The sequence below is a fragment of the Cetorhinus maximus genome, chromosome 32 (assembly GCF_964194155.1).
Source record: "Cetorhinus maximus chromosome 32, sCetMax3.hap1.1, whole genome shotgun sequence".
NCBI lineage: Eukaryota > Metazoa > Chordata > Chondrichthyes > Lamniformes > Cetorhinidae > Cetorhinus > Cetorhinus maximus.
Genome location: NC_135910.1, coordinates 9,491,353 through 9,516,325, shown reverse-complemented (window position 1 = coordinate 9,516,325; position 24,973 = coordinate 9,491,353). Strand labels below are relative to the sequence as shown.

The window sequence follows — 24,973 nt, the reverse complement described above, 5'->3', positions numbered from 1 at the left end:
GGGCCAGTTCGGTCGCGGGTCTATTTATTGCGGGCGCCATGTTGTCTCCTTGTGGTGGAGCTCGAAGGCGGCGGTAGTTGTGATAAGATGGCGACCAGGCAGCAGGTGTACGACGGGCGTGCGGCAAAGCGGCAGCGAACTGAAAACGATGGCAACCGAGTAAGAGGAGCCGGAGGCCGGGTACCGACAGAGGGGAAAATAATTATGGGGTTGGGATGGAAATGGGGACGTCAATTAAACTGGGCTCCGGCCGTTCCGCCATTTTGCGGTGTGGGGGCTGGGTTGGCGGAGCGGGCCTCGGGCGTGGGATCGGGATCGCCATCGCCATGAGGGAAGGGAACCATCCACATTTTGCGGGTGACCTTCCACCTTGCGTATGTGGCTTCAGCGGCGTGTTAGCGCCTGCGGCCTGCCCCCATTGTGTCTCATTAACAGCGGGAGGGGCTTTTCCTTCAGTCCCCCGGGGCGCTCCTTTTCCCCAGCCGCTTTGTGGAGCCGGAGGCCGAGTTGAGCGCCCGGCTGCTTTCCCACCCCCCGCCTCCTTTCCTCTGCCGCCCGCCATTAGCGGCAGCGCCGCGTGAGGCTGGACGTGTTGGCGCCGGTGAGCGATGCCCTTGTGGGTTGCCCATTGTGGGATATGGCGGGGGGAGGGGGGGGATTTTAAAAAATTTATATAGCGCCTTCCACGACCACGACTTTTCAAAGCGCTCTACAGCCAGTGGAGTACTTTTGAAGGGTAGCCTCTGTTATAATGTAGGAAACGTTCGCGCACAGCAAGCTCCCACAAACAGCAGTTGTTGATGACCACATAATCATCTTTTGTGATGTCGATTGAGAGATAACTGTCGGCCAAGACACTGGGGTTAACTCCCCTGCTCATTTTCGGAAGAGTGCCATGGGATCTTTTACTTGCACCCGAGCAGGCAGATGCGGCCTCCGTTTAATGTCTCACCTGAACGATAGCACCTCCAACAGTGCAGCAGTCCCTTAGTGGGTCCTCTCCCAGCCTCAAGGATTTTCTCGCATCCTTCCTAAAGTGTGCTGACCCGTAATTGGCACAATAGTCTAGTTGTGGTCTAACCAGAGATTTATACAGGTTCAGCATATATTTCCTGCTTTTGTACTCAATGCCTTTGTTTATGAAGTTCATGATCCTATATGCTTTGCTAACTACTCTCAACATGTCCTGCCGCCTTCAAAGACCTAGGCATGTGAAGCCCAAGGTTCCTCTGTTCCTGCACACTCTTTAAAACTGTCATTACCTTTCTGCCAAAATGCATCACCTCACACTTCTGTATATTAATTTCCATCTGTTATTTGTCCACCCATTCTGCTGGTCTATCTATTTCCTGTTGCACTTGATTGGTATTATCCTTGCTGTTTGACAAAACTCCTAAGAGTTGTATATCATCGACAGATTTTGAAATTGTGCTCTGCGTTGCAGCAGTCACAGTTGACCTTTGATTGCCTGTGCAAACTGGCATTTTCATGTGGCTGGCAGTTTAATGTTTTCCATTCTAGGTAGTGGCAAGGGAAAAACTTCTGAAGAGAACTTGATGATACTTGTTAATGCTGTCTTTACTGAGTTGTCAGTTGTGTAATTGCTTGTGTCTAAATCTCGAATTATTTTTCCTTCACTCACATTTGATGCAACATGAGTGAAATTAAGAATTATGGGATCTCTTATGTGGTGTCTAGAAAGTATTGCTGAGATTATTTAGTGACATGTTGGCTCTTGCCAGTCTATATCAGGATATTGGCAGGTGGTTTAAGGGATGCAGTATATAGCCTGCCATGTTGGTACAATTAGTAGAACTCCAGTATTTGAGTATGTGATCTGGATTGATGCTCAAGTGTTTTGTTGTGAAATTGGTTTTAGGCAGTTTGGGAGGTGTTCTACTTGTCTCAGTGATGTTGTTCTGGTTCAAGACTTGATAAAGGTTACTGTTTTCTGTGCTGTGATATGTGGCTAATCCAAAATGTGATGGAGATTGTAGGCCTTCCAGTAAAGTTGAAACGTTTCTTTTTACCCTCCATTCACCTCTTTGCTGCATACTCCTCTTCACCCCACCCCCCTCATCCATGCAGGCATATTTTCTAAATTGTGCTTTCTGCTGTTAGGAATGGTTGCAATGGCTTATTCTTGTGTTTATTGACCCTGAAAAGAGAATCTGTGATCCAGAATCTTAATCTTAGCCAATTGACAAAGCCCAATAAACCAGTATTTCAAAGCTTGCAGTGCAAAGACATGTAAGTATTCAAGGAACTTCATTTTATGTTGTTGCAATTACTCAATTGTACCTCTGTTGAATGTAGTCCCAGTAGCAATCAGCTCTTAAAACACCTAGGGCAAACATCTCTTTCTGTTCATATATGTAGAACATTTTCCTGTTGCATGTGCCCTTAGCAGGGTGACCAACTCTCACAGAACATTTGAGGGTCACTCTGGCATTGGGGTCTTTTAGGGTCGGGGGTGGGTGGTTGTGCTGCTGGGACAGTGAGAGCAGGACAATCCTGTTGTCATCCTGGTCCTTAGACAAATCTTTGTTCCTGAAGAGCTGTTAGCCACACTGGAAGGTCTGGTTTTGATTTGGATGGATCCTGTGAATTCTAATACCTAGGAATAAGTCAAAAGCATGGATGAATTTTGAGTTGGGATAAAAATCAGTGGTAAAATGTAGCTGTTTAATTCAAATGTATATGTTGTGGAGGAATTGTGCTGATGAAGCCCTGATTCATGCCTTTGTTACCTCTCAACTTGACTCTTCTTGAGACATCTTCCAGACTAAACTTGGGTTCATCAAAACTCTGCAGCTTGTAGAGTAACTCTCACCAAGTCCTGTTCACCCATCACCCCTGACCTACAATGGCCCATCCTTGTGTTTGAACCTCTTAATGGCCTTGCCGCATCCTATATCTAACCTCCTCTAGTTCTACAACTTTATGCAACACCTAAACTCCTTTGATCTCTTGCATGCTTCTGACTTCACTTGCTCCACTGTTGGAGGTTGTGCCTTCAGCTGCGGCAGCCCTAAGCTCTAGACTCCCCTCCTCAAACTTCTGACACTGTTTCTTTTTAACTTGGCACTTGAGCTCAGCGTGTTTGACGAAGCTTTGATCATTGGCCCTCTGGCTCAGGATGAAGCAGTCCCCTTGATCATCCCATCCCGTGCCTTAAACATTCGTTGCCTCCACCACTGGTGAGCAGTGACAGCAGTGTGTACCATCTGCGAGCTGCATTGCAGCAACTCCCCAGGGCTCTTTTGACAGCACCTTCCAAACACGGAACCTCCATCGTCTAGAAGGGTGAGGGCAGCAGAAGCATGGGAACACCGGCACTGACAAATTCCCTCTAAGCTGCACATCATCCTGACTTGGAGCTATGTTGCTGCTGCTGCTTCACTGCAAGTCAAAATTCTGGAACTCCATCTGTAAGAGCAGTGTGGGTACACCTATACCACATGGACTGCAGTGGTTCAAGAAGTGGCTCACCCTGACCTGCTCAAGGGTAATTACGAAGGGCAATAAATGCTGGGATATGACAGTGAGATTCCAGTTTCTAGATTGCCAAAGATAATATCTCAAAAAGCATTTAAATGCTTTTTGGGTCTTGAAACTATCCAGCAATCTGGATATTAGTCTGGAATGTGTTGAGACAATGACAGCTGAGGTCTCCTGTTCCTTTAATCTATAAGATCCCAATGACTGAGAATCAGAAAAGACCCATAAACAGAAAATTCTGGAAAAACTCAGCAGGTCTGCATCTGTGGAGAGAGTTCCTTCAGAGCTCTGAAGAAGGGCCATATGGACTCGAAATGTTAACTCTGTTTTTCTCTCTCCACAGATGCTGCTGGACCTGCTGAGTTTTTCCAGCATTTTCTGTTTTTTTTTTTCAGATTTCCAGCATCTGCAGTATTTTGCTTTGGTCAGAAAAGACCCATTGATCTATGAGTAGTTTGGCTAAACCAAAGGGTGTAGCAAGGTCAACAAACATCAGAGCCCCAGCCAACATAAACAACACTGATTAGCTCACATATCTATAGAGGAGGTCAGGCCCATTACAGTAAATAGTTAAGTGATGCTCACATCCTATGAATGAAATTTTTTTAAAGTCAGATTTTATTTGGTAACCCTCCTGTAATGTTTCACTATATTCACTATATAAATGCTTGTTATTGTGAAGTAGAATCTCTTGTACAGTTTTGGAGCATTAAACCAATAAGCTGAACAGCCTTGGTGGATGGTTTCTGGCTATTTTATGCTGTGAATCACTTTTTTTTTCTCGTTTTTCTTGCATCCGATCTAATAACTAACACTTTTTGTTTTACAGAATTTATTAGTTAAAACATATTTTTACAAAGCTTACATATGTTTCTTGCTTCTCACCGATAAAACACCACTGCTAATTTGCATAACTTTCTTGGGGCATTGTCACTAAACTTCAATATTTTCAGATGTCTAGGAGATTTTGTAGGAGCAGTTGTAGATGTTGACCTCTTAATCCCATGTTTTGTTTTCTTAACGCTGTCCTCTTCTCCAGTCAAGCTGTATATTTCTGTTGGCTTTGGATCAGTAATAGTTCCAGTCTGTCGAACAGTTACATTTGTATGCTTGACAATCTTGTAATTATATTTGTTATAACCGGAACTACCATATCTTTTCACTTGAGTTTCAGTTCCTCCAATGTTGAACCAATTGTGCACGTCGCTTGTATGTTCCATAATCAAGATTATCCCTGCAATTGTGACTAGTTACCCTCAAGCTAGTTAAAATTCTGCTACCTCCTTCCTCTTGGAATTATCATTGGCCCCCTCCTGTGCTGTAACCTTTCAATCTATCTCGCAATTAAAGCCCCTCATTCTTAGAGCCATCTTTGTATATAACAGACTGGATTGAGACAACACATGCTTGACACTGACTGCCACCAACCACAAGATATTTAATGGTTGTTCTGGCCTGGATTTGGCTTTCCATCCCCTTGAAATGAAGAACCAGTTGAGCTGCCCCTAATGTGCATAATTTCTAACTTGTTGCAACCCACAAATTAGAACAGCATGTCTACTTTTTATATGGGTGCTTGAGTTGTGTTTTTTTTGTGGTTATTTAACCTTCAAGTATATTGCTAGCGCTAAAGAGAACATAAAGACAGACTTGAGGGCACCATTAGCACTGGATATTATACTGAATTAGGAAAAAAAAAATCAGTGTACCTGGGAATGGAAAATCTCATCTCACTTTGGTTGGGGCAAGTTTTGAATGGAGCTTTGCATTACTGCTGGCAGATGGGATGTAGTATACACTATCTAAATGTTTGCTGTACTAAAGTCACTTTTCTTTTGCAGCAGCAGGATGGCAGCTATCTTGAAGATCCTCACAAACCATCCCCATCCCCTGTGGTACATGTCAGAGGACTGTCAGATGGAGTGATGGAGGCAGACCTTGTAGAGGCACTGCAGGAATTTGGTGCCATTAGGTAAGTGGCTTGAGTTGAGATAAGATGGCAATTGGCCTGATAGGTTTGCAGCTGATCTCTTGCTCGAGAGGTATTGCATTTTGTCTTATTCAGAATGGATGCTGTGTACTTGGCTCAGAAATGATGATATGCAATATAGGGACAGCAAGAGGCTCCCAAGTGCGTTTATCAGTGACAACAAAGTGATGCAAAAAATTGATCAATGGGCAGTCTAAGAAATGGGGAACTTTTTAAAACTCCCTTCTCTTGTCCATAGCTGATTTTAACCAGACCCTGGCAGTTCTTCCTAGTTTTATATGAATGACACTGACTTCCTGAATGGTATTGCAAGTTTGCAAATAGAACTGATGTTCTGCTTGCTGCAAATTGGTAATTGCTCCAAAGCAGAGCATTTGTCAGGCAACAATTGGTTTCTAAAAGTCAAATAGAGCATGACTTAGTCCAATTAAGAGGTGATCCTTTTTGTATCCATTTGTAGATTGTGGGGTCACTGTCTGCCAGTATTTGATCATCCTTAAGGTGGAAGTGAGATGCTGCCTTGCAACACTGCAGTCTGTGTTCTGGTACTCTGTAGTATTTACATAGGGTGTTGTAGGCTGCACTCCCTTTTTAGTTATTTAAAAAACCTTTTGTTACTATTTTGTTTGCACTTCAGTCCCACGCTCCTGATCTACGGACACCCGGTGCGGAAGGGGGTCAGGAAGGAGGAGGACGTCCTCGTGAACCTGCTCCTGGGCCCGGCCAAGTTGGCCATCAACAGGTCCAGGCAGTGGGCGATCGACGGGGGAGTCCCGCCCGATTGTTTGTCCCTCTTCCGCGGCTACGTTCGCGGCCGGGTGTCCCTGGAAAGGGAGCACGCGGTGTCTGCCGGCACCATCGAGGCCTTCCGTGCCCGGTGGGCACCGCGGGGACTGGGGTGTTTTGTTGACCCCTTTAATCACATCTTAGTTTGATGTTTGTAAGGTCCCTTTAAAGTTTTTCCTTGATTTTACAGCTGACCTGACTTAGGGGCTATGCTTGATTTCTCCCTTGTTTTTGTTAATTTAGTTTATTGTTTTGACTCAAAAGAGTTACTCTGTAGTACTGTGTTGGAATTCCATGTTTTTGACCCAGTGATAATGAAAGAATGGAGACCCGTTTCCAAGTTAGGATGGGTTGTAACTTGGGGTTACTTAATGATGTTGTTCTAGTGCATGCTTACCTTCATCTTAGGTGGGAGGTGCTGTTTGTAGCCTAGATGAGTTGCTGCAGTTCTTGTAGCTAGAGTATTATGTCAATTTTGGGTGCCAAACAACGTGAAGGCATTGGAGACTGCAGAAAAGATTCTTGAATGGTTTCTCAGATGAGGAACTTCGGTTATGAAGATAGATTGGAGAAGTGAGGACTGTTTTTCTTGGAGAAAAGAAGGCTAAGAGGAGATTTTTCTTTATTTGTTCATGGGATGCAAACATCACTAGTTAGGCCAGCATTTATTGCTCATCCCCAATTGCCCTTGTTCAGAGGGCATTTAAGAGTCAACCACATTGCTGTGGGTCTGGAGTCACATGTAGGCCAAACCTGGTTAGGACGGCAGATTTCCTTCCCTAAAGGACATTAGTGAACCAGATGGGTTTTTACGACAATTGGCAATGACTTCATGGTCATCATCAGACTTAATTCCAGAATTTTTTTTTCTATTGAATTCAAATTCAACCATCTGCCATGGTGGGATTCGAATCCAGGCCTCCAGCACATTACCCTGGGTCTCTGGATTACCAGTGACAATACCACTATGCCACCACCTCCCCTTTGACAGAGGTATTAAAATCATGAAGGGTCCGGACAGAGTAAATGGGTGAAACTGTTCCTACTCGTAAGAATGAGAGGCACAAATTTAAAGTAATTCGTAAAAGAAGCAACGGTGACATGAGGAAAAACTTCCACGCAGCAAGTGGTCAGAGTCTGGAATGCTCTGAGCGTGGTGGTGAGAGCTTCAGTTGAAGCATTCAGAATGGAATTAGACTTATTTGAAAAGAATGTGCGCAAGGTTACGGGGAGAAGGCAGGAAAGCAGAACTAATTGTGTTGCTCATTCGGAGAGTAGGTGCAGGCACGATGTGCCAAATGGCCTCCTGTGCTGTACTGATTCTGTGGTATACACTGCAGCCATTGAGAGTTGGCGGTGTAGGGAGTGAATATTTCAGGCGGTAGATAGTATGCCAATCAAGCTGGCTTTTTTGGAGTTGCATCTGTTGAGGCAAGTAGTGAGCATTCCATCACATTCCTGACTTGTATATGGTGAAAAGGCTTTGGGAAGTTGGCAGGTGGGTCATTCTCCAAGCATCAAACCTCTGCTCTTTTAGCCATAGTAGTTGTGACTGGTCTAGTTTCTTATTGGTGGTGACTTCAGGATGTTTGAGAGATTTGGCAGTTGATGACACGTTGCCAGCTGTAAACAAAACAGTGTAGAAATGATTGAATGATTAACAACTTCCTCCATATGGCTAGTATCTTTTGCTGTGCTTTGTAGGTTTTCTGTTTCAGGTATCCCTTGAGTGATTGTGACCTGTGCCAGTGACTTTCATATTGAATTCCAGCAGTGAGCAGCATAGTCAACCCAGTTTCTTTAAAGCCAAGGTTTAATAACTTGGAAGTATGACTGTGCAGGCATTGCTTACTGCACATCACAAATCTTGATATTTTAAACTAAATATTTGGTGCATTGCTTATCAGTTAATATGTTCTTTAATTTCCTTTGCTGGCATAAGTTGTTTCCTGTTTCTTGGACAGCGTTTTTGGAATTCAGACTTGGAAGATGGTTACATAATTGACCTTTGAGAAATGATATGTAAGCTAGGAACTGATGCATATCTAATGTTTAGATTTGTTGGTCTGGAGTGGAACATTTGCTTTAGGAGCTCTTATCCTTTGTTTGGCCATTTGCAATGGGGCATGTGCAAAAAATAAGTTTATATACTCTGAGCATTTTGCAGTTCTCAGAAAATGTTTCTGCCCACTGTCAGGTTTAACTGTTAATGCACTCAGAAATAAAGTTGATTCTTGCTCTGTAGCCTCTGAAGAAAAATGGCACCACCACAAGTTGGCTCTCAGCATTATCTTTTGCATTTTTTTGAGAGACCATGCTGCTCTAAACTTCGGTTTTGCTGCTATCTTAGGCTTGGGTGGATAGATCATGGCTAAAAGCTGAGATAAGAGGTTAAACTATTTGAAAATGCTGAGCTCTAGCATGCAGTGCAGAGTGCTTATTGTTAAAAATGCAAGTGCCTCTTGTCAGCTTTTTATACGTGCGTTTTGTTGAAGGGTCATGAGGATTCGAAACGTCAACTGTGCTCTCCTCCGCCGATGCTGCCAGACCTGCTGAGTTTTTCCAGGTGTTTCTGTTTTTGTGCGAATACTGTTGTGTTTGGATTTTCAGCTATGTTGTGATGATGCCCAAGAAGCGACAGGCATTAGTGGAGTTTGAGGATCTGAATGGTGCATGTGCCTGTGTAAACTTTGCAGTCGAAAGCCAGATCTACGTAGGTGCTCAGCCTGCCTTTGTGAACTACTCCACTAGTCAGAAAATTTCCAGGCCTGGTGATTCTGATGATTCCAGAAATGTGAACAACATACTGCTCTTCACAGTGATGAACCCTATCTATCCAATTACAACAGTGAGTTATTTAAATTTATTACATCATTATGTGTTGTGTACAATTCTGAGCAAGGTGAAGTGCATGTTGGTTTTGAAGACTATAAACTGAGTGAATTCTTCCTGAAAATTATCTCTTTTAATGCTACATAGCTCACATTGACTTAACATAAGTACATATGAATTTGGAGCAGGAGTAGGCCATTCAGCCCCTTGAGCCTGCTCTGCCAATTGATAAGATCATTGATTGTGGCCTCTATTTTCCTGTCTACCCTTTATAACCTTCGACGCTCCTCTCAATCAAGAATCTATCTAATTCAGCCTTAAAATATTCAATGATCCTGTCTCCACTTAAGTGTTGGGTATTTTTGTCTAGTCCGATCCATACTACCCTGATTCCTCAGCTTAGGAGTATATAATCAAGGAAACTGGTGGGGTGGTTTGCCTCCATCATTGTATGCCTTTGCCCCCTTACAACCCAAGAGGGATGGTGGGGGCAGAGTTGAGTGACTGCATAACTAAACTCATTGCAACAAATCTATTTTAAATTTTCAGGATGTTTTGTACACAATTTGCAATCCATGCGGACCCGTGCAAAGGATCGTAATCTTTAGGAAGAATGGAGTCCAAGCAATGGTGGAATATCCTTTTCAGTGCTAAAATTGAGCATGAGAGGGAATGTGTATAGAAAGGACTTGAAGGAAGTTTGCTGTTCCACTTTTCTGCTTTTGGCATTCTTGGAAAAAAGTGTATATAAATGAGTGTATGACTGGGAATCGGCCAAGGCTCCCCTCAGCAGTTTGGCTGTGCTACGTGTGTTTTGTATTTGCTATGATTTGTAGTTAAAACAGTGAGTTGAGCAGTGAAGAGGTGATTTAGGAATGGAAAGTTGGGGGTTGGGAGTGCTGGCTGGATCTACCCTGGCTGTTTGTTCAAGTGTCCCCTCTCCCCACTATGTTCCCTGGTGACATCAGGATGGACATGGTGACTGATGTTTTACTTGACCTCTTTATTTGCTTGTATTCTGTCTGCTTATCCAATATCCCAGCCTTGGATGACTAGCAATATTTTTCAGCCAAGACCAAAATTATTGGCTCTTTCCCACACATTTCAGTCCACTGTCTCTGGGAGAACCAGGTGCTTGCTACCGCTACCTCCCCCTCAACTCTCTATTCCTCAGACTGTTTAAATCCTGTTTAATCCACTACTTGCAGCTGTGTATTGACTGGGCCCCACACTTTGGAATTCCATCCTTGATCTCCTTGCCTGATTTTGAAACTGTTTTTAAAGGCCAGCTTTTTATCCAAACTTTTGGGGCATTCCTTTGGCTGTGAAGCACTTTGGGATGTTTTACAAAGCATGTTTACTGAAGCTGCCATTGATGGAACTCAGCCATTTCTTTCCATGGTACGACCATTCTTAAATCCTAATAATTGACCACAGAACTCAAGTTCTTATGTAGGGGTAGCAAAGAAGGGGATAGCTTGATTGTAACACCTGCAGTGTTTTGGTGGCTTCTTTGATAACAGACCAGTAATTGGTAAGCAACTGTTGTACTTTCTTTTTAATCTTGTATGTTTACCTTAATGTCAGGCACATTTGACTCTGTACAGAGTGCACAGAGAGCAAAAGCATCTCTCAATGGAGCAGACATTTATTCTGGATGTTGTACTTTGAAGATCGAGTATGCAAAAGTAAGTTGCTTGTCAAATTCAACATACTGACTAACGAGGAGTGATAGAGAAAATGATAGAGGCTGAAATTCAATTACGAGCTGAAAATAGCATTTCACAATCCCATAAGACTTCAGAAGAGCAATGTGGCTACATCTAAATGTAGTGCTATGTTTAAAGCCTTAAGCCTCTGCTTAATATGTTGATGATGGTCAAGAAAGTGAGATTAGGATTATACATGTATTCTGTATCCAAGTATTGGTGATTCTTTTGCAGTTTACTGTCCTGTCAATCAGCAGCATGTGTACAGAGGCTCCAAATTGGTCTGCTAATTGAGCTTGGGTTATGTCACAAAAGGAATACTGGGTTTTGGCCTGAGTCATGGCTGTTAACTGGAAGGCAGATGTTCACTTGATCCATTTATTGATCTAATATAATTTGAATTACACTCTCTCTAGCCTACTCGTTTGAATGTCTTCAAAAATGATCAGGACACTTGGGACTATACAAATCCTACTTTGGGAGGACAAGGTAATAAATTTAGTATATGCATATTTAGTGTAAAGCAAAATTAATTTCATGTGATTGAAATTATACACATTCCCCTTGTTAGCAAATTATACTGATCTAATTCTATACCATATTTTACAGTTATAACTTTGGTGCTGTCAGTTAATGGAATTTAGAAAAACTTCCAGCAACATTGGAATACTGCACCATATAGAATTCTTAACAACTAAATGATTTGCCTTATGGTGATAGGCTCTTGCTTTGGTGCATAGCTTTCATTTTTCCAGTGATTTGATGGCTATGGAGGCTGAGACTAGCTCAGCAGGCAAATGCTGTGGCAAGACTGAGTGCATTGTTGGCTGAATTAATAGTGCATTGGGCTGCTGGCAATTTTTAATCAGTGGGGTAGTTTTACATCGCACAATGTTTTATGGTTTTAATCTGATTATGTTTCAGCTTTCACTATTAAATATCAAGTCCTTCTATTTTATTGTGGCTTGGCTGGGGAGGAGAGGTGAGGCAGTCAGATGGGCTTTTGGGTGCACTGTAACCTTGAGAACTCCAATTTGAACCAGTGCTGTGAATTCCAGTTTCTTCACCTGAATTGCACTGTCTCCTAAATACTTAGTCTGCTTTAACTTGATCAGTATGGCAAGATTATTCACAGCTACAAAAGCAAATACTGTAGATGCTGGAAATACTCCAGTCTGGCAACATGTGTGGAGAGAGGAGCAAACGTTTCAGGTTGTGACCAAGGTGTTTTTCTCCCACAGAAGCTTCCAGACTTGCAGAATATTTCCAGCATTTTCTGTTTTTATTCAGGATTATTCACAAAATGCTTTTATCCCCAGCAGCTGCCTGCATAATGATTCCAGGCTGGTGTATTTGTAACAGCTAACTGCTTTTCCTTTTGGCTGTTGCTAAAAGCATAATACAGCTGCCCTTCTCACCAAAATATAGCTTTTAGGACTGGATTTGATGAAGAAATGTTGAGTCTTCCGGAATTCTGCTTGTGAAGCCAAAACGTTTTAAAAGGCCATTGGCGGTCTTTAGATTTAGCGTTGGATAACTGCAGTATGGTATTTGAGTTTCTGAAGCTTGGATTTTTCAAGGGCTGAGGTTTTGCAGAATCATTGGTTTATACCTTTTTTATACTTCAATGGATGGTGTTCACTTTTCAGTGGAGCTGATCCAGCTGTCTTTTTCCACATCGGGAAGATTATCTAACTCAATTGTGTGTTCTTTCTGGATAGTGTAAACTCTGTCTCTACCACTTGAATTGCTGCATTAGTTGTTAAATGATTGAGGGTATTGCCTCCATTATTCTCTCTCAATCCATTCAATGTCTTGATCTGTCAAGATCTCTAAATTTGCCGCTTACTAGTTTGCTCATGTTCCCATGACATTTACTTTAAATCCTAGATTTATCTCTTTCCCCCTCTTTTTAAACCACCTGTAAAGAGCCCCTCATTGCTGCAATTCAACTCTGGAATTTGGATAGTTATTAAAGCCTTCTCATCCCTGTCAATCTCAACTGTTGTCGATTCACACGCTTATTTCCTGAGTAGATTTTGTTTTTCTTACATATTTTTTTAAAAAACAATTGAAATTAAGTCTCGGATCAGATTCCCCAGAGATACAGCTGGTTCCAGGGCTAAGTTTTAAAGATTCAAAATTGTATGGATTAAGATTTTTGCATCATTGCAAGTTCATGTGTAGGTTGGTGCTAGTTTGAAATGTCACTTTTCAAATGTTGCTACAAGGAAATAAGCTGAAACCAGAGGCCTGAATGACAAAATAAGGACCAGATCTTGAATTTTCTCTATCCCATGGGCATAGTAACCTTGTGGTTGTGGTTTTGGACTAGAATAGCACATGATACAGGATTCCAGAATCAGGCCAACTAAGGAATGAGCAAAATTGACTTGATGAGTGTCGCTGACACCTGAGGAGCAAGGCTATAAGATGTCATACTGCTGTTCAGCAGCAACCCATATGGTAGTGATGATTTCTGTACAAATGCATGAAAGGATGATTCCTGAGAATAGTGAAATTGTAAATGGGTACGTGAAGCAACATTAATCCCATAAAAGTCGTGACCTTCATCCCATTTTAACAAAGTTTCCTTTTTATCTGATCTGCTTTGCATTCAAATGAAATGCAGGTTAAGAGACCAGTGCAGCTATTTTATTGGGGTGCTGTGCTTCAACCTTCTGCTCTCTGCATTGTATAGAACTGCTTGGCCAGTGTGTTCTGAACTGGTGCCTTGTTCCACTTGATGGGATGTGAAGCAGCTGGCACAGTGCATGGTATTCCCGAACTATAGATAATGCAATTTAGGAGTTGTGCATCCATTGAACACATTTACATTTGGTTCCTGCTCAGATGTTTTTTCTTTAAGTAGCATGCAGCAATCATTATAAATTTTCATATTTCTGAGGCTGTTCATGATGGGTAATTGGAGTTTAAAAATTCAGTATGAGTAGTTAAATTTTCCGATGAAATGCAGCTTTAGGCATAACATGCTTGCCTCTTTCTAAAATGTTTTGACTTAAAACTGACTTCCATTGCACTGTGACTGAACTTGCATCTCAAAGCAGAATGTTGCTGGAAGTTTTTACATCTTTTGCACACCCCATAACAAGGTTTGACTTTCCTGGTAATCACCACGTGAATGCAAACAATGTAATTTTTTTTTCTTTGGACTGTGCACCATTAGTATAGATCATGAACCACTTTGCAAAATGGAAATAAAAATCTGAGTTTAGGTGATGGCACCTAAAATTCCTCATGGAAAATTTGAAACAAAACTGTGCTGGCTGCAGATAATTGCTAACTTGGTTAGTACTACTGTATGTTGTCCTTGAATAAAATGCAGGCACTGAGACACATACATTTTCTGCAGCCAGATATAATCAACATCACTTCCGGTAAATTTTTTCCTGCAAATATTGATCTTAACTTTGCCCTTAAAGATTAGTGGCCTTTTTCTCGGGTGTGTTTTTTGTGTAGAGTACTGAACATCTTGTTTTGTAAAAGCCTTCCATTAGCTTATCAAAATGTCTGAAAATCTTCACCTCCACTCTCCCAAGGATGGGATGACAGATCCTGATCTGGTATTGTCCCTCATTTGTACACAATTGAGCAAGCTCTATTTTTCTGTTTATGAAGTTAGCTTCAGTGCAGGGTTATAAATGGAGTAAGACCATTTCTACTGGCTATTGTCAGTAGTCATGTGATTTTGGGATGAGATTTTTAAATTTCGTTGCCAAGTAACTTGGTGTTTAACTAGGTTTTTAAAAAAAGTTGAATTGTTTTTAACATCTGACTTCGGATCTACCTTGATCTTCTGTTACTGACTGTAATGCCAATTACAAGAATACTTTTTAATGGCTACTCAATGTACTACCTGATGTGCATGTTGAAGTTGCCATTAAATGAAGCTGGGAGATGTGGTACTAGTTCACATAATGGCAAGGTGGCTTCTTAGACCAATCCAGCATCCTCTCATAATTACAATAGCCATACGCATGAGTATAAGTAGCTAAGATGGGTACGTTTCAAATCAGTGCCGTAATGGAATTCATCATTGCGTTGAATAAAGTGGAAAGTCAAACCTGAGATTTTGGCAGCCCAAATGGTGACTGTAAATTGTGACAGCATGTATTTTTAACGAGACTTGTATAATTATTTAATGGAATTCCTTCACTTAATGCACAGTTAAATTCTATTTGATTGTGATGAAGATTGTATCTGAACCTAATCCTGAAATGCACTATTCACCTATATTGAGCACATTTAATGCAGAATTGTTATTATATAATACCATTTTTTAAAAAGAGGTGTACATGTTTGACCATTGGGGAAACCAAATATGCATAGTTTAAAATTAACAGGAACTTCTAGAACGTTTGCAAAACGCTTTCGTTTGTAAATCTGTGTTAAGAGCATGAGTTGATTTTTTTTTTAAAAAAAAAGTTCAACTGTGGCTATTTGTGCATGACCAAAATAAAGCAAACTGCAATTACTTCTCATTAAATGTGAACTATGCTAGTGGTCAGGTTAATTTTAAACTCTGCTCTCGCATTATATAATCAAACCATTTGCTGGGTAAGGGCACACACAGTGCAGCAGTAATAGGCAGATCTTTCTGGAGAAGCGAGCAGAATTCTTTCCTTTATTGAACAAGAACAATACATCGAGTGTCATACATTGACCCAAGATTACCCTGCAGCCACAACGATACGACATGCCATGATTTACATACTGTGAGGCAAACCATCATTTTCCTAGACTTCTGAAGTGAAGGTCATGAAGGCAGACAAAAATGAGGCATATTCGCAAGAGATGTAACTGTTTCATTTTTCAAGATTTCTTCAGATAAAAGTCAAAAACACTGCCTCATGTGAACTGATACAGCATGGTCTCAGGGGCTTTCCCTCACTTTGCTTAGAGGAGTTTTCGTCATAAGACAAGTGCATTCATACAGCGCTCTTGAAGTACATGCCGAGTTCCTTCCACCAGTCAACCCAACCTGCCGAAACACCAGTTTTCTACATTTCCTACATTTCAGAGAACATTCAGACATCTGCCATAAACAACTGATACTCGGCAACATGCAACTTCAACAGGAGGGATAAGAGACACATTGTGTGAGGCACATCAGTACAGCCATTTTGCTGCATAAATGATACATTACCAATGGTACATTGCTTCATTTTGGACACCCATGTGGGAGATGTACACAGATCCTTCCCAAGTAAGCCTTGCTACCACAAAGCCCAAGACCAACACATCCAACACTACTTTCAGGAGAACGACATGGAGGAACACGGGGTTTTCATATTCACAACTTTTACTGAACCATTTGACACCTGTGAAGAATCTTTTACCTGAACTGTGAACATGAAATTGTTGCTAGATGCAATTGTTAGAAGCTAGTACTGCCTTTGTATAAAATCTCTATTCATTGCTGTAAAACGTGTAATGCAGGGTTGAAGCATATGTTTGGGGCGCCATCTTTCAAAACTGCAATAAGTTGCTGTTGAAGCATTGGGTGGTAAGAAAAAAAATGCAGACATTTTGTGCACATGGACGTTGTTCTCTAACTCTGGCTGTAAGTAGACCTTTTTATGCTTGAACCTTTGTGGTAATAGATCTGTTAAGACTACATTGTATAAAATTCAATGCCAAAGTCTTAAATATGTATCTCTGTACTGTGGAAAACATTGTAATAACCTTTTAATGTACTGACTGATTTTCTTCTGCAATATTTGCATTGTAGCTTTTCTGTTGTGATTTATTTTGGGTGCCATTGACAGCTTGGGAATTGCATTTAACACTCTTCTTCCCTCCACCCCCTTTGCACCCTTCACTTTTTTTTGTAGGAGATCCTAACAAACGACAGCGCCAACCAGCCTTGCTTGGAGATCATCCATCTGAGTACGGTGAGATTTAGAGCTGGTGGGGGTGGGGTGGTGATGTACCTGGCTGCCCACAAAGTCTATCTTAATGACTTTGATACTTATAATTCCCCCCCCCCCCCCCCTTTTTTTTTTGGTGGGGATTTGGGTCGGTGGGGGGTGGGGTTTTGAGCAAAAAAAAGCTTAGTTTTTTCCCCTCACCTTTTTAAGGTGATGTGTGCTGGGTGCAGTTTGCATGCTCATGACTGTTTGTTTGTTTGTTCGTTCATTCATAGGTTTGGCTAGTGAATTTGACCCTGCCCTTGTTTTCGGGTACAATGCCCTCCCAGCATTGCTGGATAGTCACCAAAGGGTGTAATTTGACTGGCAATGAGTTTTGGCATCTCTTGCTGTTCTTGTGATAAGGACAATTGAAATGCTGGGGTTGGTTGACTTTTGGGGAATCCAATATGGTATGGAATGGCTCAACGCACAACCTATTCCCTCAATGACTGAGGAATTGCCATTGTCATTTCCCCTGTCTTTGGCACAGTTCTTGTCAGCTGGCGAGCAGTAATGTGACAGTCATAATAATGCAGAATTCTCTCAAACTTGGTCTTCATTGTAGCTTAAGATATTGTGTGCGGTGTGGAGTTTTCCAGAGTTATCTTTGATGGAGCATTCCTTCTAAATCTGCTTTGCCTCCTAAGGAGCCCCACAAGGAGGATATAGTCACTATCCAGATGATGATTATGGTCCACCTGCCCACTATGAACGTCGGAGGATGGGAGGCCCACCTCCAGTCGGTGGTCCTCACCGAGGCCCACCCAGTCAACGCTATGGGCCTCAATATGGACCTCCACCTCCACCGCCACCCCCAGAATATGGTCCTCAAGCAGAAAGTCCAGTGTTGATGGTTTATGGGTTGGACCCTTCAAGGATGAATTGTGATCGAGTGTTCAACATCTTCTGCTTGTATGGAAATGTGGAAAAGGTAAATTTTTTTGGGGGGAGAGGAAGGAAATCTAAATGCCTTATTCCTTGGATTTTCAGATGAGGCTGTGTAACAGATAAACTACCATAATTCATTTGAATAAGTGATATTTACCTATTGATGAACTTTTGCCAATGTGATTTTACCTTGGTTAAAAAAAAAGAGCAAGGTGGTCTGTTATGATTAGCCTAATATTTTGTGTTCTGTGCTCCCTAAGTAATTTTTCCTTGCTTATTTAGGTGAAATTCATGAAGAGTAAGCCAGGAGCTGCCATGGTAGAAATGGGAGATGGATTTGCTGTGGATCGTGCCATCAGTCACTTGAATAATACTTATATGTTTGACCAAAAACTAAATGTTTGGTAGGTTTGAAAATTTGCATTGGAAAGTAAGAGTTGTGGAAATTGGCAAGATTTGTCAAAGTTTCAAGGAATAACTGGAATTGGACCAATTCTTTCACTGCCAGGTCCCTTTTGGGGTTTCATGTCTGTTTTGTAGAAGCTGAGTCTGGTGTTAATCTTTGAAATGCTGGCTTGGCTAAAAAAAGCCTATTACATAATTGATTACGGCAAAAGTGTTTTTAACAAAAAAAAATTGGACCTGCCACTGGTTAGGAGAGGGAGGTCCTAGTCAGATCCATGTTTTGCTATCTGCTACACTGTTAAAAGTGCTGGAAATTTATTGTTACGTATCACATTGCAAGAAATGTGTATAAGGGATAGCTGAGCACTATATTGGTGCTGCAAAACCATGGGCAGGCCAAGGCTGAATCCCTGCTTCTGAGATCTGGGACTGAGATCTTGTCAGCACTCGGGATATCATCATCTTCAGAGATCTGGAGAGCGAGAGTCTCATCCACATTGGCTGGATTGATTTGAAGTGCAAGTGTTAAGATCTTATGGCTTCCATGCTAATTCCCAGTAGAGTCCCTTAAAGATCAGTGGTTTGAAGATCCTTTCTTTCACTGGTGCAATATTTGTAGGTAGGACATTTTATCTAAAAACAGGAGATGCTGAAAATACTCTGCAGGTCAGATTACATCTGCAGAGAGAAATAGTTAACATTTCAGTTGATGACCTCTTGCCTGCTGGGCTAAGTACAATGCTGCTGGTACCTGAATGGTAAGTCACCAAAGATGGTAAATATTGTCAACTGTTGAATATGGGAAGGGAGATTTTTGGTGTAAGGAGGGAAGTAATTGTGTGGAGCATGAAGACTTTTGAATTTGGAAATGTATGTGCTTACTGGTATGTTTTTCTGTTTTTAAGTGTGTCCAAACAACAGGCCATAATGGCTGGTCAGTCATATGAGCTTGAAGATGGCTCTTGCAGTTTTAAGGATTTCTCTGGTTCTAGAAACAATCGATTCACCACTCCAGAACAAGCCAGCAAGAATCGAATCCAGCACCCGAGCAACGTCCTACATTATTTCAATGCCCCTCCGGAGGTGACAGAGGAAGCCTTCTGTGAGGTACTAAGTTAGCGTTTTTAGTAAGAGTGTATTGGGTTATTTACCTTTGCTACTGGTTTGCCTCTGATCTAAGCCTTTTTATCATTGCATAGAGACAGAAGATGAGCTGACTGCTGCTTTTAATATGTCAAATTGAATAAAATTTAGCATTTGGTGGTTTTGCTTTGACATGGAGGTGGAGGCTGGCAGTTAGTGTCTTTCAACTTTAACTTTGATTTTTGTTGCTCATTGATACTAGCAAAGAACTATAGTTCCTCCAGTGGTGTAGAGCAGTTGCAAAGACGGTGTAACACTCAGCTGCAGTTTAAAGTTGTGGTTGTTCTGTGGCTTGGAACGTAAAGGGGTGTGACTTGAGAGCATGAAACCCCTTCTCTAACTTCAACAGGATACCTATAGCTCCATTTTTTTTTTTTTTTTGTTTGCTTTAGGTCTGTGATGAGCTGGGTTTGAAGAGACCATCTGCCTTCAAGTTATTCTCCGGAAAGAGTAAGTACTTGATATTTGTGGTCGGAGACCAATGAGTTTTCCTCTCTTGTAGAGGGCTTAGATCAACAGATGAGAGAACATTTATAGTAATGAATCTACTGAGAAACCTGCTTTCTTGTGATGTTTGTAACTGGTCTCTTTCTAGCTGAATGTTGGCAAAAGTATCCTAATCTGCCCATTTTACATCCAGAGATTCTCAGTGTCTCATCTGTCAGTGAATAATTCTGGTGGAAAATTGGGCACAATCTAGCTTTGTAACTAAATAAACAAGTTTCCTTTCATCTTCTGTTTGGTCAACTGAAAGCTGCTTAAGGCAACACAGCCTGGCATTCCATTAGCTCAGCGAAATCATCTGTAGATCAGTTATTCCCTATCCTTGGCAACTTTCCTCTCCTGTGCTGATCTTGACAGTCTTTCTTTGTTTCTTTCCCTTCCCCAGCTGACAGAACTTAACTCTAGGCTGAAAGGCTGAACAGTTCATAGAGCTTTAGCCTTGCAGCTATCCTTTTGTCTTCAGCTTTCATAGCCACAGCTAGTTTTAAACACAGCCTCTTGGGCACATTAATATTTTGGCATGTAGGAATTGAATCAAATTTATTAATGTTTATAGGTGAGAGAAGTTCCTCCGGCTTGATTGAATGGGACTCGAAGAACGATGCCATGGAGTCATTGTCCCTGCTGAATCACTATCAAATGAAAAACCCAAGTATGTCTTGCTAATAAAGCCTAACTAGATCGTGAGACTTGTGAATTGCAGTGCCTATTTTGAAGTCACTGATTTATTCTCTTTTCTTCCCTAGGTGGCCCTTATCCGTACACTCTGAAACTCTGCTTCTCCACGGTGCAGCATGCCGCATAAAAACTCAACACTTCAGACCAGATGGACTGCTAGCCATTCTCCATTATTGTGACTGTTGTATTTTGGTATTTTATGCAAAGTTGATGACATGCGGTAATCTTTTAATTTGTGTAAAAGGCATGAGCCACAGTTTATGACACATATTCCAGTTTTTTATTTTGGTAGATTTCAGTTTAACTTTTTGTAATCTGTATTGTAGAAGTGAAATGCTCCTTCATTTTTATTGGCTGTGATTTAAACAATGCAGCACTACAATTCAATAAATGATATAAACAGTTTAACTGGCTCAACTTTATTGATTTTTTTGAAGAGTTTTCAGATGGGCCTATCAATGACCATGAGCTGATGTCCTTCACCAGGTGCAATTCTTCACTAACTCATTGCTTCTCAAGTCTTCCTTTCTACTTGTCCCTCTTCCCACTTTGTGGAACGTGCAATGTTTCAGTAACCATTATTTGAGAGGGACTTTGAGCTTGAATCTGACCTGCTCCACTACCACTTTAATAGCCGGAGAGTAGATGGGCGAATCCATTCTGTTTGTAGCAAGTGATGCTTGTGTTGTATCTGGCGTGATGTGTAAATTGTACTCCTGGGTGATCGGTTGTTGAAGCAAATGCTGCCCTATCAAATGTGCCTCACTGCTTGGGGAAATCATGCCTGGAGAGACTCAAACTCCATGGATGTGGATCATGCCTCGGCACTGGGACATGAATCAGCTGTGCTGCCTGTATACAAGAAAGCTAACAAGTTCAAAGAGCACTTGACTAGCCTGGAAGGTTGCACTGCTAACTCTTCAATTGAAAATCAGGCCATTGCAGTAATGCACAAGCAGTGGGTGCGAGATCTGGCTGATAGAATATCAGATAGGAACAGGAGTAGGCCATTTAACCCCTTGAGTGCCTGTTCTGCCATTCAATGAGATCATGGCTGGTCTGCAACCAATTCTATATTTCCCCCCCATGTCCTTTACCTACCTTTTGGCCAACAAGAAACTGTTAATCTCATTGCGGAAGCGAGCTTCAAATTTCTACCTCCCTTTTTTGTGTGTAGAAATGTTTCCTAATTTCATTCTTGAAAGATCTGGCTTTAATTTTTAGACTCTGCTCCCTTGTCCTAGACTCCCCAACCAGAGGAAATGGTTTCTCTCTATCTACCCTATATTTCTCCTTAATAAATCACCCATAACCCCTCCATTCTAGGGAAGACAACCCTGAATTGTTTAATATCTTTGTAGCTTGACCCTTGGGAGTCCAAGTAACATTCTAATAAATTCCGTTGCACTCCTTTCAAAGCCAGTACATCCTTCCTATCTAGAACTGTTCACATTCCCCAGGTGTGGCCTAACCAGGGCTTTGTATAGTTGAAGTATGACTGCACCTCCCTTTGCATACTATTCCTCTAGATACGAAAGGCAGCATTGAATTCGCCTTGATTATTTGTATGAACCTCGGTCTGCCAATCCCTTTGGATGCCGCAGTTTCTAACTTTTCAGTATTTACAAAATATTCTGGTGCTACTCTTCTTCATCCAATGTAGATGACATCACATTTGCCTACATTAAAATCCATCTGGTGCAGTTTTCCCATTCCACTTAAAATTACAAATATTGAACAATTGGCAAAGAGAGGCAGAAGTGCAATGACATATTTACATAACTGGTTCTTATTTACTTCCATCATCGTCTGAGTTGGTCTCACACACTGAATAGTTGAGAGCACCTTTGCAGGATACCCTTAGCCGCATCCTGCTCATTATCCCTACTCTTCTGCTCGGTTAGTTTCTTAACTAAGTCAATGATTTGCTTTCAATTTCACGAAGTTCAATTTTAGTTCACAGTATGTTATAAGGGACTTCAACTGCCTTATGGAAGTCCACATTACAAACATCCATAGACGTTCTCCTGTCCACTATAGTCACAGCTTCAAAGAAATTCAACCTGATTCATCAGGCATGACCAGCCTTTTACAAATCCATGCTGGTCTCTGGTCAGCTGTAAAATTTGTGTGTTTTGTCAAGCTGACCTTCAGACTCGCACTATTTCCTGACAACATATTAAAAACATAAAATGCTTGAAATACTCCGCAGGTCAGGTACCGTCTGTAGAGAGAGAGAGGGAAAGGAAAATGTTTCAGGTCAAAAACCTTTCATCAGAACAGATAACATGATGTCTTACATGCTGACCCTCTTCCTCTGCTGTAAATACACAATAAGTGTATCTGCCATTTCCTTATTTTCCACTGACATTACTTTTCAAATAGCCCACATTGCTTCTGACTGCCCTCTTTTCTCCTAATGTATGAGATTTCTGAGTTCATTTTGATAACCCTTGCAAGTTTTTTGTACTCCTTTATTGTAGCTGTGTCACCTTTTGCTGCTCTTTGTATTTTTCATCAAGAGCAGTGTCTTTTTTTGGACTTGTATGCTTTTATTTTAATGTTGTCTCGTGTCTCTTTCATTGTCCATGTTGACTTGTTTTAGAAAGTAGAACTTTTGCTTTATAAACTGGTTCAGTGGTCAAATTAATTTTCTGCACACTGCTCCCTCCCACACTCACCTTGTTTCACCCCAAAACAGATTTGCCTCGTTTCGTATGGGGTGTAGACAGTCTCTTTTGTTGAAACTAGCCTTTCCTAAATCTAGAATCTCAGCAGCTCATTCACGGTTGACCCTTTTTGACCACAGTTGATCTTGATCGCATGATTGCTACTAGATACAATTCATGCATCGTTGGACTGTTAACAAAATCTAATATGGCATGGGCCCTTTTATTGACCCTATTTGGCTAAATTCCTAGTTTGCTTTATCGCATTCTACATGAAAATAAAACTTGCCCATTAAAACCCACTCATTATTCTATGCTTGTCTGATCTCAGCATTTATACAAACTACCACTTCACAGCAACTATCAGGGGCCTATTCACAGCCCCTCCATGAATAGAATTAAGAAATAGAAAAGGATTTAAAGTCTCCACTCAACAATGAAGTGATTTCATTCTTAATTATTAAGGTGGCTACTCCCACTCTACTATTTTTCCCCATCTTGTAGATCTTACAACCTGATATATTTAGTTCTCGGTCCTTGACTGTCATGTCTCAGTAATGGCTATCACGTCACACACTCCAAGTTGAATTTATACGTGCAATTTGATCCATCTGCTATTGCAGTTTTTGAATTTACTGTGGGCTCCTGATGTATATATAAGAGGTGAATAATGCTGTGTTGGTCTGACTATTGACCATTTAACCAGTGGGGACACTCGTAACTAAATGATTTGAGCTACTCTGCCATTGCATAAATGAGTCTCTAGATGCTGAGGGTCACACACCCTTTAGGGTTCATTTGTAGGTTTTCTGGACAATTTGGTCAATCCACTTTAATAAATTCATTGAATAAAGCCAATTAGGGCCATGCTGGTTATAGAGAGGCTGAGTCCATTTCCAAGTGTCAGGTCAGCTGTACACGAAATGTCCTTAGCTGGGAAGATTTTTTAAAAAATAAAAATAAAATGCTGGAAAACCTCAGCATCTCTGGAGAGAGAGAAACACAGTTAACGTTTCCAGTCCGGTGACTCAGAGCTCTACGGATTCGAAACGTTAACTCTGTTTCTCTCTCCACAGATGCTGCCAGACCTCCTGAACTTTTCCAGCATCTTCTGTTTTGATTTCAGATTTCCAGCACCCACAGTATTTTGTTTATATCAGATTGTTTTTTAAAAACTGGCTTTGCTCATTGGTGGCTGCTGCCAAGCAATGGTGTGTCAGGCTGCACCCTAATCAGCCAGGTGAGGATTTTGTTTTTCATTAAAAAACATGGATTAGCAATAGATGGTTGTCTGCCGTTTAATATTTAAACCAATTACAGCTTTGAGCATTGCTGAAAAAAGACATGTTAAAGCCTTTTTTGTCTTACAGCTTTCTTTGTGACTTGGAGGCCAATTAGGTAGACCACAGCACCACCTTGTGGCCACTTGTTTTTTAGAGGAAAATATCCCAAGTTATGGTTACAGCACAGAAGGAAGCTATTTTTCTCTGCCATGTCTGTCTGTGCTGGCTTTCTGAAAAAGCGTCTCAGCTAGTCCTACATTTCTCTGTAGCCCTGCAATTTCTTTTTTGTCTTCAGATAATCACCCAAGTGAGATAATGATTGCCTTTTAGCTTCTCCTGGTTAGCCTGAAGGGACTGGCTCATTTCTCTATTACCTCCAATGCCCTCTCCACTTTACCTGACATCTACCCATGACAAAGCTCAGGAGATGCAACACCTGTCCTTCCACCTCCCTTCCAAGTCCAAGGCCTCAAACACTTCTTCAGAGTGAAACAGTGTTTTACATGTACTCCCTTCAATTTAATATATGTACTGTATTCGTTACTCGCAATGTGGTCTACTCTTCAGTGGGGAGACCAAATGCAAATTAGGTGAGCATTTTGCAGGGTACCTCAGTTCAGTCTGCAAGTGTGACTGAGCTTCCAGTTACCTG

The 24,973-nt window shown here is 41.4% G+C and overlaps 1 protein-coding gene across 1 annotated transcript; it reads left to right on the top strand.

The window, feature by feature from the left end:
* LOC144671368 (heterogeneous nuclear ribonucleoprotein L-like) lies at positions 1–20,777 on the top strand. Its single transcript, XM_078533236.1, has 13 exons — positions 1–159; positions 5,343–5,473; positions 8,888–9,125; positions 9,659–9,746; positions 10,703–10,797; positions 11,235–11,307; positions 16,674–16,733; positions 17,399–17,682; positions 17,922–18,043; positions 18,950–19,151; positions 19,580–19,637; positions 20,248–20,343; positions 20,438–20,777. Exons 1-13 carry the CDS (start codon positions 88–90, stop codon positions 20,494–20,496), a joined length of 1,578 nt encoding a protein of 525 aa, XP_078389362.1. The 5' UTR covers positions 1–87; the 3' UTR covers positions 20,497–20,777.
* Positions 20,778–24,973: the final 4,196 nt, after the last annotated feature.

Excerpts from the sequence above, each read along its gene's own strand:
- LOC144671368 (XM_078533236.1), top strand. The coding sequence starts at position 88 with ATGGCGACCAGGCAGCAGGTGTACGACGGGCGTGCGGCAAAGCGGCAG. Across the intron at positions 16,734-17,398 it reads AGATCATCCATCTGAGTACG|GAGCCCCACAAGGAGGATAT; the intron begins GTGAGATTTAGA and ends TTGCCTCCTAAG. Across the intron at positions 19,152-19,579 it reads CAGAGGAAGCCTTCTGTGAG|GTCTGTGATGAGCTGGGTTT; the intron begins GTACTAAGTTAG and ends TGTTTGCTTTAG.